Source organism: Blennius ocellaris, assembly GCF_963422515.1.
Source record: "Blennius ocellaris genome assembly, chromosome: 3".
NCBI lineage: Eukaryota > Metazoa > Chordata > Actinopteri > Blenniiformes > Blenniidae > Blennius > Blennius ocellaris.
In genome coordinates, this window is record NC_137652.1 from 16,744,660 (window position 1) to 16,764,982 (window position 20,323).

General features: G+C 42.9%; 1 protein-coding gene across 1 annotated transcript; it reads right to left on the reverse strand.

The window, feature by feature from the left end:
* fhdc1 (FH2 domain containing 1) lies at positions 1–12,552 on the reverse strand (the record flags this gene model as incomplete). The annotated part of the gene is made up of 11 exons (XM_080517731.1): positions 1–2,160; positions 2,471–2,635; positions 2,809–2,926; positions 4,472–4,542; positions 5,349–5,456; positions 5,542–5,612; positions 7,692–7,792; positions 7,990–8,075; positions 8,230–8,332; positions 10,368–10,429; positions 12,091–12,552. The coding sequence occupies 11 exons, from the start codon at positions 12,550–12,552 to the stop codon at positions 1–3; spliced, it is 3,507 nt and encodes a 1,168-aa protein (XP_080373857.1).
* Positions 12,553–20,323: the final 7,771 nt, after the last annotated feature.

Below are 20,323 nucleotides of genomic sequence, written 5' to 3' on the forward strand. Positions count from 1 at the left end.
TCACTTCCAGCTCGGCTTCGTGTTCCTGCCGGACGTTGCCATGTCTCTGGGCTGCGTGGACTTCTCAGAAAAGATGCTGTTTTTACGAGTGTCCTCACGTGCTGAAGGTGGAGGCGGGGTCTCACTGCGGTGGCTGCTGCGACTCGCCGCCCTCACGCTCTGCACCCGGCGCAGGCTTGTCCCCTGAGGCCGTTCCTCGCTGGTGTGCACCGGCGGTAAGACCCGATTCTGCTTCATGGACGCTTGTCGACCCACGAGCGAGGGGCTGCGGGACGGCGTGGACGGGACGGACATCGGGCCCAGCTCCCTCTTGGTTCTGGAAGAGGAAGCCACAGTGTTACGGGCAAAGCTGGGGATGTCGAAAGTGTTTTTTGCCGCGCTGTACGATTGCGAGGTGCTGTTCTCGGAAGAGGCTCCGGCTTGGCTCTGAGCCTGAGCCTGGGCCAGGGCTCTCATAGTGGAGCGGCACATCTTCTCCTCGGGCGCAGGCTTGGGAATGTTGCGCAGCGGTTTGGCGCTCGGCTTGTTGAGGGAGGCTTTGCGTGGCATGGAGTCACGCGCCCATCTTGTAATGCTCCCCGTGGCGCTACTCGCCCTCTGGGATTTGGACTCCTCGGGAGGCAGGCTGGAGTGACGAGGAGGTCTCGTCATCTTCTCGCTCCTTCCTCTTGCCGGAGTGCTCTGGTCTCGGAGGGGCCTGCACGTGTCTCCACCCTCAGACGCCGGGGGTCTCTCCGTTCGCTTGCTGCTGCCTGTCCTGGTGAGCTTGGTGATCGGGACAACTTTCCGCATGCCCTGGTTCTCACTACTGGTCAATGTCCGCACCACACGACCGCCATTGTTCTTTGTCACTTTGTTGGCTTTGCTCTTTGCGTTCGCTGGTTTTCTGCCGATCTTCTGGGCTTCGTTCTCCACTACCTGCTTTCCTTCTGCAGTGTCACAGCTCTCCGTGTCCCACCCCTCCAGGGTCGCAGATGGAGTCATGGATGCTGCGTCTACCGATTTTGGCGCTGAGAGATCACTGGTTGAAACAGACTGATCGTTGGGGGACATGGACTCTAGATTTGAGGATAGAGAGCTGGGATCTTGCCGACTCCCCTGATCTTTGCTGCAGTCTGTTGTTTTCAAGTGAAGCCCTGAGTCTGCTTCAGAGTAATCCAGAGTGACAGAGCAGTCCGTTTCTGTGCAGTCCATTATGTAAAACACTGGTTTCTTATTGGACGCGGAGGTATCTAGCGGGAGGGGAATATCACAAGACGTTGACGAAACTGTACTGTAGTCCTCTTCTTTCTCTCTCTCAGCGGAGAGCCTGGCCTCTGTGGGAGGTTCTACTTTACCTTCCAAGGATGCTTTTTGATCTGTTCCTCTCTCTAAAACTTGTTGAAGATATTCCAGATTCTTTGGAGGCGATCGGTGCTCTTCTTCTAAATCCGTCACCACAGCGTCCCCTTGGTTGACAAAGTGCATGTGATTACTGTTGTTGTTTGGACTAGGCAGGTCGAAAGCTTGCGGGCCTCGAACTAAAGTATGCTTCTCCACACTAACATTCATGTGGCTGGTAATTGATGGGTTGGTTGTATGGGCAGACTTCTGAAAGACACAATAGGGACGAGGCAGCACACTGCCCTCTGACACAGATGAGTAATTGTTGTTGTTGTTGTATGGGTCTTCATTATCATTCATCCCAGAAGAGGAAAACCTGGCCAGTGGGCTGATGGGTTCAGTCTCTGCATGCGGGGATGTGACCTGTCTGTCGCAGCCCAGCTCCCGGTTGTTGTCTTGGGCAAAGATCCAAGGGGTTGTCCTCCGCTGGGGAGGGCGGCCTGACCGAGGTAGGCTGTTAAACTTTGAATAGTCGGCGGGATTCCCGTTCCCAAATAGCTCGAGGTATCCTCGGAGCTCTCGGTCAGCGATGGAGGTCACGGTGTGACGGTGTCGGCGGGCGCTGGCAGAACGCCCCAGCGGGCTGTGTGGACTCTGAGACCTCGTCTGGAAGAAGTCCAGAAGACCTTCCTTGGTGAGCATGTCCACGTCGTTCTCGCTGCTGCTGCGCCCGAATCCTCCAGTCTGATCGGCCTCTGCCCAGGCAAAACGCTTCTCCTCCAGTTCTCTCAGACGGCGCTGTCTGGCTGCTTCCTTCAAATCGCGATCCATGTTATCCTGAGAGAAAAAGGAAAGGTGCTGGCTTATGTAAAGCAGGCTGAGACCGTGGTGAAAAAAATAATAATAATAATTCTTATATATATATATAAACATAAAGTCAATCTCCTATTATAACTTATTGAAATATTATTGAAACAGTAAGTGAGAAATTCATGAATTTCTACTTCACTTTTGTAATTTGCATGTCTCATACTGACAATAAAGCTGCACCATTAAGTTGGTCTGTTATGTCTGATAAATGTCTACATTGAAAAATTTGGTAAGAAATACAGAAATATAATTTCAATAAATCCTTTGGCACACTGACCTTAACAGCTTTCTTGAACTTTATGCAAAAGTCTTGAAAGATCCGGAAGCACTCGTCCAGTTTGAAAGTGTCCTTGTCTTCGCAGAAGAAGTCAATAAGAGTGTTGCCCTCTTTACGCAGGTCCAGCCTGCGTCTCTTCAAGTCCTGAAGTGTCCGTGCCGAACTCTGAGACAAGACATCAAACGCACCAGAGAATTTTCTTTAATTATAACGTGTTAGCCACTTTTATAGAAGTCATCATGGACAGCACTTGAGTCAGCAGTTTCAGGAATGTACGATGGCCCGGATCCAACTTGTGTCTGTCTGTATAATGTATTACACAACTGCTGCAGCTTCACCTGCAGGAACGGCTCCAGCTGCTGCAGCAGCTCCTGGTCTCCTTGAACTTTCTCCTCCAGAGATTTGATTCGGACGTACAGTGAGGAAAACTCCACCTCGATGCTCTCCACAGAAATCCTCCAAAAGCACAAACGTAAAACAATCTTTAATACACGCTTACAGGCAAATTTGGTTATCGCACACTACTAACAACCCGGCAGAGTGCAACGTCTCCACGGAGTACAGCTTAGTGTGATGATGTATGTCAGCATTTTGTTGAATGTTCTGTCAGCTTGTTAAAAAGCACTGCTGCTTCCCACACTGAGAGAGAAGGGGAGGAGGAGGAGGGGGGGGGGGGGGGGGGGGGGGGGTCCGGGGAGGGAGGGGTACATCTCGGCTCCGTGGTGCAGGAGCAGCACTCACAACAGGCAGAGAGATGACCTTGTGAAGCTGACAGAGCCTGACAGTCACCACAGTAACACTGCGCTGTGAGTGCCGTTCTCAAAGTACCACACTTAGGTTAGATGTCGACTTGGGTAATGAGGCTTGACTCGATTGTATCAATGAAGACGTAACACCTGCACTCTCTGAAAACACAACTTCGTCTAATCCTGCGGCCAGTGGGGCCTTCGACTATCCGGGAGGATGTAGCATTAACGTTCACTGAGAGTTGTGCTGTCGCCAGTGCAATGTCTCTGACAGCTGCTGGCTCCAGAAAAATCCAATTAACTCCTATTAGGAAAGCATCAGCTCCTCTGAAAACCTTATAAGTCTCTGATATCGTCACAATTGCTGAATTAATGCCCTTCATTAAGTGCACTGCCTCTTTTTTTCAGCTCTTACTGAGTATGTTGTCTGTTTGCCTACTACAGCTCTCCAATACTCTTAACTCATGCCACATTTTTTCTGCATCTAACTCTATCAGCACAATGTTGATGCATGTCAATTCAACCTATTCTGCAGCAGTGATTCAGGGTTTCTTTTTTCCCCCAGTTGTTTTAGAAGCCTTTGCAATAACACTTGATTGAACTCCCTTTACGTGCTGAATGCTTTGCCGTGTTCACCAGCTGGTTGCTACCTTTGTCCATCTCCCCTTTGTAGTGTCATCTGCTGGTAGGGTACGGTGGGTATTTCAGAGCTTCTCTCTTAAAAGCAGCTGCCTGCCGTGCTCATAAATAACACCACGAGAGCAATGAAACCAGTTCAACACAGCTAAAAACACAAAACAATGGGCCGAATACTGAATAGCCTCCTCCCTATTAATACATTTGCAGGTACAGGCCTGAATAAATGTGGAAATTAGAGTCCAAATCATCTCAACAGGCCTGCATCTATATATGATTTGGATTCAATATACGTCATTCTTTCTTTTACACCGATCTTGTTGAAAATGGAATTTAAGTCTCATTTTAGCAGTCACAGTTTTGTCTCAAACAGAGGTGTTCAAACTGCTGCCTGATGTCCATTTTTAATTGGCCTGCAGCAAATTCTAAAATTATACCAGAATATGACCCACATATGAAACCTGACTGTGTTGTACTGGGGATTTTGTGTTAAATAAAGCAGCTGCCCAACAATACAAGAGCACAATGTTCACCTCTACTGAGTGACCCTGTCACTAATGACTGTATGTGAAAGACTGAGTGTGAAAGGCTTGTTGATCTCGTTGATCGCTGTGGTTACCTGGCCGCACTCTGGACATCATGAAGTTTCTCTGGAAACTTGAGAAGCGTCTCGTCTTTCTTCTTTGCCTCCTGTTTGAGGAGAACATTTCACATTCAGATTCTGCTTCAATTCTTTTCCGACCTGCGAGTCACCTTCAAGCCGCCGTCCTTGTCCTGCATCCGATTGCTTTTGTGCTCCAAAAAACAAACTTAGCATGCAAAACGTGTGCATTAGTGTCTCCCATATGGTGCCGCCTCAGGCGCTCTCTAACTCTTTTTTTTAATCGAGCATTATTCTCGCCTTGGTATTTTCTGGAGTTACATGTTTTAGTAGTTTTTTCTAAACAATAGAAAATAGCAATTGTCTCTCATATCCTCGAATAAAGCAACTGGTAGAACTAGTGGATCGAGTCTGTTTCAGAAAATCACTTCAAGAAAAATGACTATAAATCTTACAAATCCTTCCAGTTTCTTTTTACTTTTTGTGTAACAATTGTCTCTTTACAATCCTCCGTCCACTTATACGTCGCTTCTTAGTTCACATACAAACTGTATTAGTCTGGAAAGAAGATCGCTATTATGAGACAATGTCCACTTTTACAAGGCTCATAATTAGAGAACCTTTTTTATTGTAAGATACAGGATATTAAGCAATAAAATAACAATAATAGGACACATACATGATCACGACTTTTCAGATGTTTCCTGGTGACATACAGTCTTATATACGGTCTACGGCGGTGTTGTCAAGCATAAGGCCCGTGGGCTTTAGAGACATGAATTCTCCGCAAGTTTAAGTTTAAGATGCTGTTAAACACGCAACAGTTCTTCTTTGCTGGTGATTTCTTGACGCTTCACTGCTTGATGGATGCATTATTGCGTACAGTTTGACTCACCATGGCCACAAAATGCAGCAGGTTCATCCCTGGCTTGTTGGCTTTGGTGTCAGCCAATGAGAGGAGGGACGACAGCTTGAATCCCACAGCGTTTCCTGCGTAACCACCCTGAGAATAAAAAGGACATACCATGAGATAAATAACCTCACGAAAACAAAGAAAGTCTACTACTGATGTGCTTTATAGTGCTTACAGCATTCATGATGTTTCCAGCCTGCAGCACCAGATGCAAGATCGCGTGAAGCTCCTCACAGTTCATCAGCTCTACAGGAAGACATCAATATCTACTCAGTTACAGCCTGCAGAGCTGATTCCAATGCCAGTGACTCCTTAAACACCATTTCGCTTTCGTTTTCAACTAAATGAAGTAATAATGTGTTAATTCACCAGTGAAATCCATTCCTTTATATTCCCAATCTGTCCTTCTAGTACTGCAACAATAATAGCAAACTTTTAATCAAAATGTGTGATAAAAGTTTCCTTTAAGGTCAACAGATTGCCCTGCAATGAATTAGACTCTGTACCAGATTCTGATTCTGTATAAGAACTTATTACAGACAGCTACAGACAACATCCATTACAATATTGTTGTATAATTATTTGCCTACACAAAAGACATACGGTTAAATTTCAGCAAAACATTGAGGTTAAAATCATCGTACTGTAATAAAAAAAATAACTGAAAATCAAAAGCGAACTAAAGTGTTCAACTTTAAACAGCATCACTTGAACAAGTCAGCATTCGGCCCAAACACTGCTGTGAGAAACTTGAGGTTTTGTACATCTGTTGAAACGACGGTGGAATCTCTGAATCTTAAACTGCAGAGAAAGCTTTTGATCAACACAGATCTAATTTTCCAGTCCAGCTGCCATGTTGCCATGCAGCCATGGACATTTCCAGTCCATGCTGCTCGAACTGCAAATGTACTGAATAACTAAAGCAAGTGCATAATAAATGTACTGTCCGTGTGTGTGCACATCTGTGCAACGTGTGACATGTTGTCAGGTGGATTGCGGTGCGTTGCCATCCTGCAGAAACAAAGCAACTGTCCTGTAAACTCCAAGGATTGTTTAGTGACCGTATTTGTAGACCGCTTTAAAGGCCGCACAATGAGGCAGTGATAATAATTCTTTCGCGTGAAGAGAAGATCAGAATGAATCTGACAGCAGGCCGTATAATTTCCTTTCTGCCCCTTAAGGGGGGGGTTTCACACAGAAAGCGTCGCTGTTGCAGCATATTACATCATAACATGCTGCAAGATGCAAGTGCTATTAAAGGGATTGGAACACACAAATGATATTGGTTTATCCGATGTTTTCGTTTATTTGTGATAACGAGTAGTACTCCAGTGTTTTTAATCACGAGATAAAAATAAACACAGAGACAGTAACGACAGCCTGGACGCATTTTAGTTGAGGGGGTCACATTCAGCACAGTTTCATTTCAAGTGGGGCAGATCGAGAACATTAGTACCATAATAACCTTTAAATTTAAAACTTTAAAGTTTTTCTGTGTTGTGGTGCAGAATGTACGTGACGAAGAGGTCTATATTTTCGCCAAAACCCGAAAATGACTATGATCTCAACATAAAGCCAATTTTAATGAAACCCTCTGTAAAATACAGTGAAATGTCCAAAAAAAAAGTTGCATCTTGCATTTCACTATGACAGCATGGCGTTGACGCTAATATGAGGTATTTAAGAAATAAAATGTTTTTGTTTGTTTTTAAAACAATCAGCATTACTTTAAAAACATTTTTTTTAATTTGTTTGATGGTTTTGCCAGATTAGAGCTTTTGCGTGCCAGTTTTGACTCACGGGCCTTATGTTTGAAACCCCTGCTTTAGACTCTATTAATTTTGATATTACATTTTTTTAAATATAAAACTTAAATGAAGATTAGAATGTTTCTTAAGTTTCAATGACGCAAGACACAATACGCTCATAGTTTATGGGGGGGGGGGGGGGGGGGTTGACATTGAAAATGTTTTATTCAAATTAAGAAACACACAATCTTGACACAACCATCTCTTTCCATTCTGTCCTCATGCCGCTTCATCTCAGGTGACACGTTCCTACTTCACCACGACTCACATTTCTGGGTCACCTGCACATGGTGTGTGTCTTTATTTGTGTGCTTCTTATACGCCTGTTTAGGAGGTTAAAATATGGTTTTATATGAGGCTGGAATAGCATCAAGCGGCGCTGAACATCTCGTTGTAATGGTTATATAATGGTGGAGCTTCGAGACACTGGTGAGGAAATGTATCGTGCCACAGACCAGGCCGCATTACTGCGGACTGTCTGTGTGTCTGAGAGGAAGTAGAGTTACTGTGTTCTCACCTTTCGTGGCGACACGGACGACATCAATCTCGTGGCCCATCAGCACACAACAAGGCGTGAACTCTTCACAGAGAACCATGGCCTCAATCCGAACCTCGAATCTGTTTGAGACAACAAGAGCCGACTGTTTCAGAGCAAGGTGGGAGTCCTGGAGTTGGAAGCAAATCTAAATCCAACTCCGACGACGGCATGTTTTCATGTGGAAATCCTCCCGAAATAAAAAAAAAAGCCCTGCTTATTTCAATCCACTTTCCCTTCGGCAGACTGTCAAACATCACCGCCATTGAAATGAACTTACCGTGGCACCTGGATCAAGAGAAACATGAAGGAATCAACCAGTGCCAGCTTGTCTGGATCACCTTTAAACGTCTGCAGCTTCTTGATCTGCAGAGATAAACAAGGAGAAAAGGGCAGCCCAGCAGGGCACATTGTCTTCAGTCCACAGACTGGCTTTCACCGTTGACTTGATTAAAAAAAAACAAAAAAAACGTATTCATGCTTTGCTAAAAGCTTCACAGACAGATGCACAAACACAAACCTCGTCTGCATCAGGAAGGAGCTTCAGTAGGTCCTTGAGCAGCTCGGCTCCGTAAATCTTTCCTTCTCCTTTTCGAATGTCTTCAACAATGGAGTGGTTGGACCTGAAAGACAAAAGGTTGGTTTTAGTTTATAAAAGGCACCAAACCCAACTTTTCTGGGTGATTCATGGGAATACGGGCTATTTTAGAGGCATTAAACCAGTCAATGAGACAAATCCGAGGGATCTCGATAGAAAACATCTAAATATAGAGATGCAACGAAACACTTTCAAGAATCTACTCTACTATTCTCTAGCCTTACTCCTTCTGAACAAATACATGACATTTACAGGCCTGAACCACTTGGTTGTACAAAATACATGTTTATTTAGCTCAAGAGGCTGCAGTTTGCTGTGTTGAATTATTTAATACTATAAGTATTACTGTGTCCACAATTCCTTCCAGAGTGAGATCAGAGTCTGTATTGTTTTGTCTTGCACTCACAGTATAACTGATCTTGTTTGTAAAGTGTTTGGATCTATTTGAATCAATCTGAATAAAAATGTCTGAGTAAACCCACTTCAGTTTGTTTTGGTTTTTTTTTAAACGAGAGAGAAACCATCAGCAACGCCGATTCCTGAAATTCGAAGGTTTATAAACACAAAAAATGTCATATTTTATTTAGTTTTCCATTGTACTTACCTTTTTAGCGGCACTGATCAATGAACCAAAATCAGTTTTGAGTTATCAATTCAGTGCCACCAGACATAATGTCACAATATTAAAGTGTTGACATAGTGTACTGATATTTTTGCAAAGATAGATCTAAGTGTCACTTGGAAAGCAACAAAAAATTAAAGTGAGCCTGAAATGAGGTCACTCTGCAGAAGTCAGTCTTCACTCATCACAGAGTAGCTCACAGTCAAATGCCATTAAAATACAGTGGGGAGCCATGCAAATACGCCATCACGCAAACAGACACACGTTGCTCGAGACAAGTTGTCCAACACAATCTGACTCTGATTGAACAAACCTCAAGACTTCCTGAACCAAATCACTTTCAATCACTGGGCGCGAAGAACGCCTCTTAGAACAACTGACACAGATTCTGACCCAAATCTCCCTCAATTATTTGGGATTTAAAAGATTGGACTCGGGCAAGAAAACACAGATATGAAACTGTGTTTATTTTCAATAAAGCACCATTGTTTTATACCTCTTAGACAAGTGAACGAGCAGTTAGAAAAGAAGGGCAAAGAGCCACAAGAAAGGACGAAAATAATCTATGAGACTTTGCCTGCAAATTTAAAATCCAACGAGTTCTCTTCTGGGTCCTAAATTAGTTTTGTAGAATCCAGTTAATGCTAATTTGAAATTCTATCAGGTGTAATTGTTGAAAGTTAAGTTTTGTCACGTGGGAAATAAATGCACACTTTGAGTAAAAGGATCATATTTTAGTGATATGTACAGATGTTTATTCTCTTTTTGCTTATTAAAGCACCCAGTATTTTTCTTTTCCTGGACACGTACATTAAAAACCAGTCTTCACATGTAAATGACAATAACAGAAATGAGAAAATCTTGTGTACACTTGCTGATTTCTACCTTAAGCCTTTTAACTTGGTCGCCCTGTCAGCACCAACTTTTGAATGATGCCGTCGTTTCAGCACTGATACGACTGACAAAATTCTTTTTCATTATTCACAGAAATACAGAAAGGGGTAATAATCAAACAATCATGACGCTACAATCCCACTTAGAAATTAAAAAACAAATGTATTTGTCTTTTTTCGCATAAAAATATCAGATCAATTCAAAAGTTAGTGAAATACTGGAACTTGTCTTTCGAGTCTGTATCTTCAATAACTTAACTTAAACACATGTGAAATTTCCTTTTCAGGTTTGCACTTTTTGAAGAACTTTTGTAAGAATTTTGGAAAAACAGGGCAGTTTGTTCAGATTTTGTAACACTAAGTAACAAACAACAAAGGGACAAACAAGATTTCTCGAGACTCAGACATCCAATCCAAGACGCAGTGAAGATAATCTGAGGGTTCATGTTGAAATGATAAAGTACAATTTACACTGAGCTGTTACACTTTATTTGTTCATTTTTTTAACATCTATTCATATTTCTGGCAACAGGTGAAATACTTACTTTTTAAACTGTTTGAGGAAAATTCCCACATTCATTCCTCTCTTTGAGTCAAGTATGCTGATCTGAAAAAGAAAAAAAAAAAAGGGTCAGACATGTTAAGTACTCGCAGGTTTGCACACGTCTATAAGCACGTCCCTCCTGACACGGCACTTCTGACTGCTGATTGTTGCTGCTCCACCTCCACCATTGGGACTCTGAAAAGTCCCCTGAGCCACACGTGTGTTTCACCGCTCCTTCATTAACAAAGGCATGTACAGGTGACTGCAATGTACGTACATATTTTTTTTCTTTAATCTCACAAGGACTAATTACAACATTAAAGAGTAAACAGGTGGTTTAAAGTCGGGCAGAACGCAGGGGAAAGTGAATCGGTCAAGACAATAAGCAAAAAGAACTTAATGAGTAAGAATATACTTTGCTATATATTTCATAGTTAAAGCATTTATTTTGTTATTAATGGAGCCAAAAAGTGAAAAGAAATCATTGGTTACAGCGTTCATCTATGTTTAAAATTAATTTAAATTCTTCATTTTGGGAAAAACAAAGCAAAAACACAGCTTTGTTTACAATGGAAATAAAAACAATATATAAAGTATTTAATTAATATAAGACTCGCAAACAAAATCTACAAAAGCGCATTACATAATCGGACAATTGCGTGCCGAGACTTTCTTTTGAATCTCCCACCGGAGCGTTTGTGTCACGACTCGTCCCTAAAAACCACTCAGGTTTTTTTTTTAGTGGTGGCCAGTTGGATCACTGTGGGACTCAAGTGTATTTCCCTGAGTCACAACAAGGTGTTGCTTTACACCTCACCATACTCCGGAGGACGACACAATGATGCAACCATGCTTTCATTCTGGGTATGAACACAAATCATTTTTCGTTACAAAGAACAACTGTAACTGAGACCGTTACCTAACTCGTCCCTGCAGGACATCTCCATACAGCAGAAGGAGTTTGTGTTGCAGCTTTCTGTTTACGAGTCTGGAACTTGACCATCTTTTGAGAGGTGTGTACCTGAGCTGAAGTGTCCAGCATGCATTGTATACGTTTCTCGGCATACGCAACTGCAATGACTGCAATGATCTCAGCAGGTTAACAATTTATTCACCTGAAATAATCTAGATTACTCAATCTGACCGACAGTTGCATATGAAATGAAGGACTAAAGGCCTATATATGCTTGATGCTAAATGCACGGACAGATACAAAATCTTCCGTCCATCTTTGGTACGTTTTCAGATAGCTAATGGACGCGTAGCAAACTGAGTAATACTACTGTTGACCTGTTGGGGCAGTATAGGTTATGTGCAACAAGTAAAAGGAATAGAGAAGACAGTGTAACCTGGAAAACAATAGAAACAATAAAGTAAGATTGCTCAGATGCACACATGGAAAAATTGCTTGGCCATTGGGAAGAATTAAACTTCCGATTGTTGTGAATAGTTTTTTACATATCTTAACTGGCAAAGTTAAAAATCTAAGACACTACATTTGAAATACTACTTGTGACAGGAATACTTATTCTAGTTACTTTAGTTTTGAACCTGTTTCATAGATGTTTGCATTAGAACTATCCCAAATGAAACCAAGACTGTACGGGATGTAGAGTGCCGTGCACGACCACGCCAACACAGGAAACAATCCACTGTGTGTAACAGGAACACATTTCTAACCTTAAGGGTGAAACCTTTTCCACATTTTCTAGACCCCGTCTCACCTCGTCTTTGCTGCTCTCCTTGAAGGACCGGGATCGGGATACATTAGTGGACGAGCCAGTTGGCCGCGTGGACCCACGTGGGCCGGTCCCCGCCTCCTCCTGCTGCCCGAACAACTCCTCCACCGAGCGCACGTCGATCTGGTACTGCTGCTGCCTCACCGCCATCGTCCAGATGTTCGGCTTCCCGCGCACCTTCTCCTCCGGGATGGGCTTCCAGAAGAAGCTGCGCACGCGGCGCTTTTTCCTGGCGCTGTGTCCGGCGGTCGTGGCGGCAGGAAGTGGCGGTGCACCCGGTGGCGGGGGTGGGAGTGGAGGGGGTGGAGGAGCATCGTTTTGGGAGCGAGTGTGTCCCGACATAGAGGACGGGTCTGAGGTAGTGATGGAGGACGCCGTGCAACTGCTCCCCTCGCTGCTGCAGCTCTCCGGCTCATTGGTTGTGGATGGACAACTCATAATAAGCATCACAGGGACCAACAGTCAGCATACGGGGTATATGCTGAGAGGGTGCACACACACTAATGTCTGATCTGTAACCTCCTGCTCTTCAAAAGTGACCTTCAAAGAACTACTTGGTGCTGTCGCGGCGCATCCGTTCAGTCCGAAGCTCGTCGACATGCGTCAGCGTGCGTCTCCTCACTACCGGAGGACGGTCGGCGTCCCTTCATCTAGTCACAGTGGAGGGAGCGTGTCCTTTGATTCTGTCCATCTCCGCCACTCAGCTGGTCGTCCATCGCACCGAGCAGAGCCTTTGAAGGTTCCCTCGCAGACGATGAGGGTGGGGGGCGACCATGGCCATGGAGCTACGTGAACAAGAAAAACAACATAGGACAGGATTATACAGAGGTAATCATGCATGCCGTCATGGGCGATGTGGAATTAGAGGAAATTAAGGGGTGCGGCAGATCAAAAGAGAAAGGGTACCTAGTTAAAGGGGCTCAGAATGAGCGACATGGCAGATCTTTTTTTTTTTTTTCTGGGCTTTGAAGTCGGCCTCTGGGGGGGATAAATAGTCAGAGACAGCTTAGCTTATGATTTTAAAAACCAGTCTGCTGTAGGTGCAATGATAACTAATGTGACAGCAGATCCAGTAGAAAAAAAAAAGAAATAAAAAAAAATACTCCATTCACAAAAAGTCCTTTTTAATGCTCTCAGGCAAAAATTCTGTCACTTTGAAAATCAATTTGTGTGCAACTCATGCAAACCAACACAGAAGCTAATATCTATCTTATATATACTGAAATATTTCTCCAGAGGGTAATTCAACACTTTTTATTTTTTCAATCACTGTTGATACAGAAGAAAATACTTGAAAAGACTTGTTGATGTGAGTCAGGATAGAGAGAGTGGAAAACAGCCCTCAGACTCTCGTGTATTCAGATCAGCATCACCTGTTGCCAGTGAGGAAATCGTAGCATAGCAACGCTGTGAACAACACACCAAATAAACCTAATTGAATCTACCAGTGAAGAAGAAAAAAATCTGGCCTCCAGATGAAAAACAGGAATAGATCCTAAAAAAAAACACATGTTTAAATTACATTCGCTCACCACAGCAAACAAAAAGCTTTCAAAAATTCAGCCTCATATTCACTTCCAGTCCACATTCAAGCTGAGTAAATAAGGCCTTTAGGTTTGATTTGTGTTTCAAATGACTAAATCAATAATCACAAACACTGTCATATTTAAAAACTGGAAATAGTACCACTGTTACATTGTAACTGTACTCAATTATAAGTGAGACTAGTATTACAAAATCTAAACACTAATGCAAAAGAGCAAAGTGCTCTTTTCAAAAACTACTACAAGTATAACTTACCTTGTGACATTTCAGTCAGCTGTATTGGGTTATTAGTTCAAATAGTATGTAGAGCGAGTAGCTGTTTGAATTATAAATGCAGCAATAGATTACATGGTGTAAATACATACTTGCAGCAAAAAGGAAGAACCTTTAAAAGGTACCACAAATACTGCGTAATTACTGTAATATAAGTATCATTGATGCTCCATCCCCGGTTTGATTTGTTAATTCCTTGAACACCTGCGTCTTTGAATATTGAAACCCGCCAAACAGGACAGAAGGAGAGGAAGTGAGTTCTTTGTTAAATCGAAGGCTGCAGCGCTCGGTTGGAGGTGAAACTGGTTGTGTTGCAGAAGAAGACATCACTCACTGCCAGAGCCGAGACGTCCAGGTGATCTGATACTCCAGAGAATAAAGAAAGGGATGAATAGAGGGTCTGACAGAAAACGGCAGATAAATCAGGGGCACTTTGAAGGCGTTATACCACACCCCTTAAAGAAAACTGTGTGTTTTCAGGATACATACCACAAACGTTTAATGAGAGCAGTAATATTGCATACTTGGGACTCAAACTCAAGTGATGTAGCTGCTGAATGGTGCGTTCTACAATCAACACTCCAGCTCTTACACAACAGTAACATCACTCTGAGTAATCTCCCATTGGTTCTCGGCCCGGTCCACCTGATACCCAGAGGTTATAACTAATTAATAAAGCGGACGTCACTAATGGCCTCATGTTGCCAACATCAGCCTGCACGTTCAGCTGTCCTGTCCTCTGAGCTGGACCTCACCGTCGGCCATGTTTAATTCATAACACTGGGAGAACGTCTGACCTCACGCTGAGTCAGCTTTCTGCCGAGACGTTGGCTGCTGCCAGCAGATGTTCCAGAGGAAACCGGAAGGCTGGCTGCCCTCTCATGTGTCGCTTTAATCTGTTTCTACTATGAACCGTCATCGTAGCCGCTTTGACGAAGCACTCGCTTAAGTTCTTTATCAAGTGCGGAGGATCGATAATGCTCTTGTCTGCTCAATATGAAGTCCAACAAGCTAAATACCTGTACGGAGATGATGGAGCCATCACAGTTCAAAGACAATCATTTACTGGAGGAAAGTCAAAAACTAAGCAGCAGGTAAACTGTCTGCAGGACTGCAAAAAGCACTTTAAAGGGAGGTTTTGAGTGACAATGGTTATTTAAAAAATGTTTTTAAAAAAAGAAAAAAGCTTCTGGAACCTGATTTCAATAAATAAGAATTACAATCACAAATGACCATTAACACTGTCCTATGACCAAAGACAGCCTGAGCTAATCCTCTCAGTCAAAGTCTGAACAACGGTTGTGTAAATGCATCGAGTGCCTTTCCCAAAACACTTTACATCACATTACGTCCCATTTCAAACTGTGTCCACTGTATCCTCAACATTGGGATGACGGCTTGTCCCAGGAAACCTTCACATGCAGATAGGAAGAAATGGGGATTGAACTGCCAACCCAGGGATTAGTAAATGACCTGCTCATCCACCAGAGCCACAACTGTTCTTATATGTAAAACAGAGCTCAAACTTTCTTCTCATGTTTATGTACACAGTGTACATTCATTCGTTAAAGGACTTTGCCCATTAGACAACATAAAACTAGAGGGCATATATATATATATATATATATATATATATATATATATATACATGGTGTCATTGTTGTTTTTGTTTTGTTTTTGACGAGTTACCCAAAAAAGTATTGTATGTGATGAAGTACATGTTAGATAAGGTCAAATAATGTCTCCTACAGCATTAAAGAGAGAAGTAAACAAATATTTGATAACCATTTATCCAAAGTTATCCAAATTTTGGCTTGACGGAAACTCTTGACTGTTGTTGATGATAATGACGAACCAGACCAGACAAGTTATTCCTGTATTTCTCACAAAATTGTTGCAGCAGCAAGTGGACAGAAAATAAAACAGCTTCTTTTAAAAGAACCAATAACCAGGGTTCGAATTACAACGTGGCTTTCAGGGGAGCCCTATTTTCCGATCAGACCTCTCAAGTTTGTAGAATAGGTATGCGTCAGTGTTTTTAGAGCTCCCCCTAAATTTTTCAAATCAGGCTTTCAGGGGAGCTCAGGTCCCTTTCAGGGGAGCCCAGCTCCCCTTAGCTCCCCCGTAATTCGAACTCTGCCAATAACTAATTATCAGCTAGCTAACTAACTAGCTAACTAACTATATTAAGTGACATAAAGAAGAAAAGCTATAAAAAGAGATGATGGAATTTGTCATTTTCTCCTGGTTTCACAAACAATAATCAGAATGATTAAAGAACACGTGAATGAAATCAGCACCGGCAATGTTGCGATTAATAATAGCAGGGTTGATCCTGCCTTCATGTGTGGTTTGATCAACTTCACAATGTTTCTCACTTTGTGAAGAGATAGCCAACAACTCAGTGGTAACAGACGTGATTTACTACGCAGGTGGAAACACACCTGTCAGTAATACAACACGCGGCAGCCTGAGGGAGAAGCAGAGAGTCCTCACATCCACCTGCTGCCCCAGCTGAACACAAAGCTTCACCCAGAGGTCCACCTGCTGAAGACCCCGAGGCGTTCCCGCTCCCATCAGTCTTCATGAGGGACAGGGAACGCCCGTCGTCTGTCACTGGTCTCCTGACATGTAACACAGCCCAAGTCAACAAAGGGAAAGGTTCTAACGAAGACAAAACAGACAAACCCGATTTGAATGGATTGTTATAAATCTTTTGCGCAGCTTGTGCGTGGGCCGATCTGTGCCAGGCTACTCCGAGCACAGCTCCTTCAAAAACAAACCTCCCAAATGCTAAAAAAAAAAAAAAAAAAAAAAGGTTGGAACCGGAGGTAACTGTCAACAAGTTTCCAGGGAGCCATCAAGTCCAAAACAAACACGATCCACTCTAACTCTCAAATAAGTGCTGATGAGGGTCAAGGCGCCGCTGCCTGCTATAATAATCCCCTGTTGCGAACTTCCAGTTCAATTTCCTGAGGGTCAGCGAGCCCCTGCAGAGCTCAAGTCATTCACTCGCACCGAGGGGGCAAAGAGGCGCGTTCACAGGGGATTTGGCCGATCCCGCTCCGTCATCGTAGCCATGGGAATGCTCGTTAGCAGGAAGGAGTTTGCGCGGAGCTTGGTGGGGCGCCGCTGTCGGACGCGTTTGTTTCCGACCACCTTGATCCTCACTTCTCCAAACAGCGACTGTGACAGGGCAGCATGAGACGGGATTTGCAGTCGCACCAGCAGTTGTTACCCACGACTGTGTCAAACCACAGGCCGAGCGGTCCGTGAATCATTCACACCCACAATAATGATGGAACTCACAATTCCTTTGTCATTTAAAGTTTGACTCCATTGCCGGCTCACAAATTGTTTTTCAAGCAAATTACAAATCTAACAAACTGAATTTTCCATATTTTGTTCTTTCCATTATTTACAGATTCAGCACATTCATTCATCTGAAAAAGTGTTGCTCGTGCGATGCATTAATAAACCTTGATAGTAAACTCCAAAACAGATGTTCCAAACCTTAGAAAATCACTTAAAATTGATGGAATATTTGTCACTTGGACACTCATGAATGTAACTTCACCTCTTTCTTCCAACGAAGAAGTGTGATATGTCATCAAACCAACTCACAGTCACTGTAACAACATTTTAATGGCACGAGCAGACACCATTTATTATACATTCAGGACTATACGGCGGTGTTTACATAACAATGGTTTTAAGTGAACCGGAAAACCTTCATTGTGTCCGTTTACACGACAACACGGAGCCACGGTTTTATTTCATATCAAACAACATAAAAACGACACTGTTTTCAGCATTTGTTATTTCTGTGTAAGCCAAAATCATTCTCGAAACATTGCCGTGTAAATGAGTAACTTTGCTGGAGAATTAATGCAAAAACAATGCATTTTCACGTGAAATGTTGTCATGTTAACGGGGTCTAAGTCACTTCTTTTATTATGTAACCAAAAAAACCCAAACATTATTATTACTGTATTTAAGTGGAAACTAAATTTCACTGAAAGGAAAAAAGACACACAGCAGAATGTAAACTAAAAATTACAAATTATCCACAAGATGAACTGTTACTGCAACACTAACATTAAATTACTGTTTATAGTTTCTTTAATGGACTTCCAAATGTTGGTTGTTTAATCTAAATAAATTAAACTCCATTAACTTCCATTAAAAATCATGTTTGGCCTGTTTGTATTTCATCCCCTTCATTGTGTGGTTCTGTTGATGTGCAGTGGTTCACTGAGCTTTCTGGGATTAAATGAAAAGGACTTCATGTGGGGCCTCTCCTCTCGTCGATGGCTTGTCTATCTGATTTCCATGTTTTGTTTACAATAGGTAGGGCGAGAGTTGACCATATTGTACACACACACACGCGCGCATGCATGCACGCACGCGCACACACACACACACGCCTTGTACAGGCCATTATTGCGCAGACATACAAACAAAGGAGCCAATAAAATGTCTCTTTTCACAAACAAACAATAGCAAATGAAGCCTTTTCAGAGGCGTGCAGCGGCGGGACTGCAGCTCAACATGCAGATGGTGACAGACTGCAGCAGCCTCACTAATGTATTCAAGTCATATAAATCTTCTCCCGTTACATAAATCACACCGAGCCACCAAGTGTCATCCTCAAACAAAGCGTACCTTAATCAAACAAAGTCAGGATCTCTCTCTGTCTTCTTATTGTTTGTGTGATCCGGACAGAAACGGCTTTAAATTACAGATAAATGATCAAATACCTGGTCATCTGTCGACTATTTATCACCTTGTGCCACTGGTTGTATAAGAGCACACGCACTAAAGCTGCAGATTAAAAAAAGGCAGTCTCGCCTACAAATACTGCTGACAAAGAAACGATTCTTGAGAAAATCCTGGATTTATCAAATACTTTAGAAGATCGGCTGCTTGTACAGTTATTTGGCATTTTCCAACTGAACCCTGGCAGAACCTGATGGTGAATGAGAATTTTCACGACCAAAAAAAAAAAAGTAAACTCTCTTTTCAACCTCAAGACAAGTCACCTGTGTGAATTTCTGGATCACAATGTTCATGACACAGGCAATATGCTAATCTAAAAAAAAAAGAAAAAAAAGAAATTCAGTTTAGTTTACGATGAATCGTGCACCGAACGGTGAGAGGGGCTCGGGCACATCTTATCATTCGACAAAAACACAGCCTGAGATAATTTTTCTGATATTATCACAAATTGCTACTGTCTTATTAAACTACAGTGCGTCTTCTGCCATGAGCGACTCACACGCAAGAGACAAAATTATGTAATAGTAGAAGTGGCTGCACCAAAACACCAAAACTACATTCTCCATATACTTCCATACTAAGCTTTGTGTCTGTACATACACGCTACTAACTGGAACCACGGGTCCAGTCTCCACTCCCTTCATTGATTCTTACCATTTTCAATAAAACCATGTCAGAACAGCAACAGCGGAAAGGAAAAGGTGTCGAGCAGAAGCAGACCCAGGTGGTGACCATGAGTCTGGACCGAATGGGATTAGATAAAGAAAAAGATGGAGGGCAAATGGAGACAGAACATAGAGGCGGCTGCTGGGACCAATGAGATCTTCTCGAAGATGGTCTTGGAAGCTTGTTTTTGACACAAAACTATTTAACAGGTCTGATTTTAATTTGCTCAAGCTAAATTAGCTTTGGTAATAATCACCTGCAGGATCGACGAGTTAAAACACCGAGCTCCCGCGACACGCAGTAATAAGGAGCTGGACTCCGGGTGAACAAACACATCAGGGCGCAAACTTGCCAGCAGTAAATCCTCGTCAGAGCCCCTCAGCTCACTCCGACACGCCAGCTTATGTTTTAACTTCTGTTCACAACATGCAACAATGGCACTTTTAGAAAATTAATTTAGTAAAAATGCTTCATTCAAGATCAAATAAGGAAAACTTGCAGAGTTGGTTAGGCAACAGTTATAATTTATTAAGTTGGGTCAATTAACACCAAAACAAACGACCTATGTGTGATACAGCAGGTTCTGTACGGAGGATTAATGTAGCAGAACTGTGCAGTTTCCTCAGTCTTAAACCTGCTAAATCAGTTTTGAGCAGCTTATTGCCTGCTGCTATTTGTCTAGGGAGAAAGGAATAAATCCCTAATAAGGCCAAGGTACAGCTGGGCACCTCGCACCATGTGAAACTCGAGCTGCCAGGCTGTCAGACATGAATCTCTCAGTCACAGATTCACTGGCCAACAGCGAGGAGGAAGAGGAGGAAGAGGAGGAGGAGGAAAAAGATGCTTTCTGCACCGCTGGTCACCAGGAGGTTACTATTCTCACTTTACACCATCCAGATCTAGTTATACAACAACGACACACACAAAGTGAAACGTCTCCGCAGTGTAAAGCACA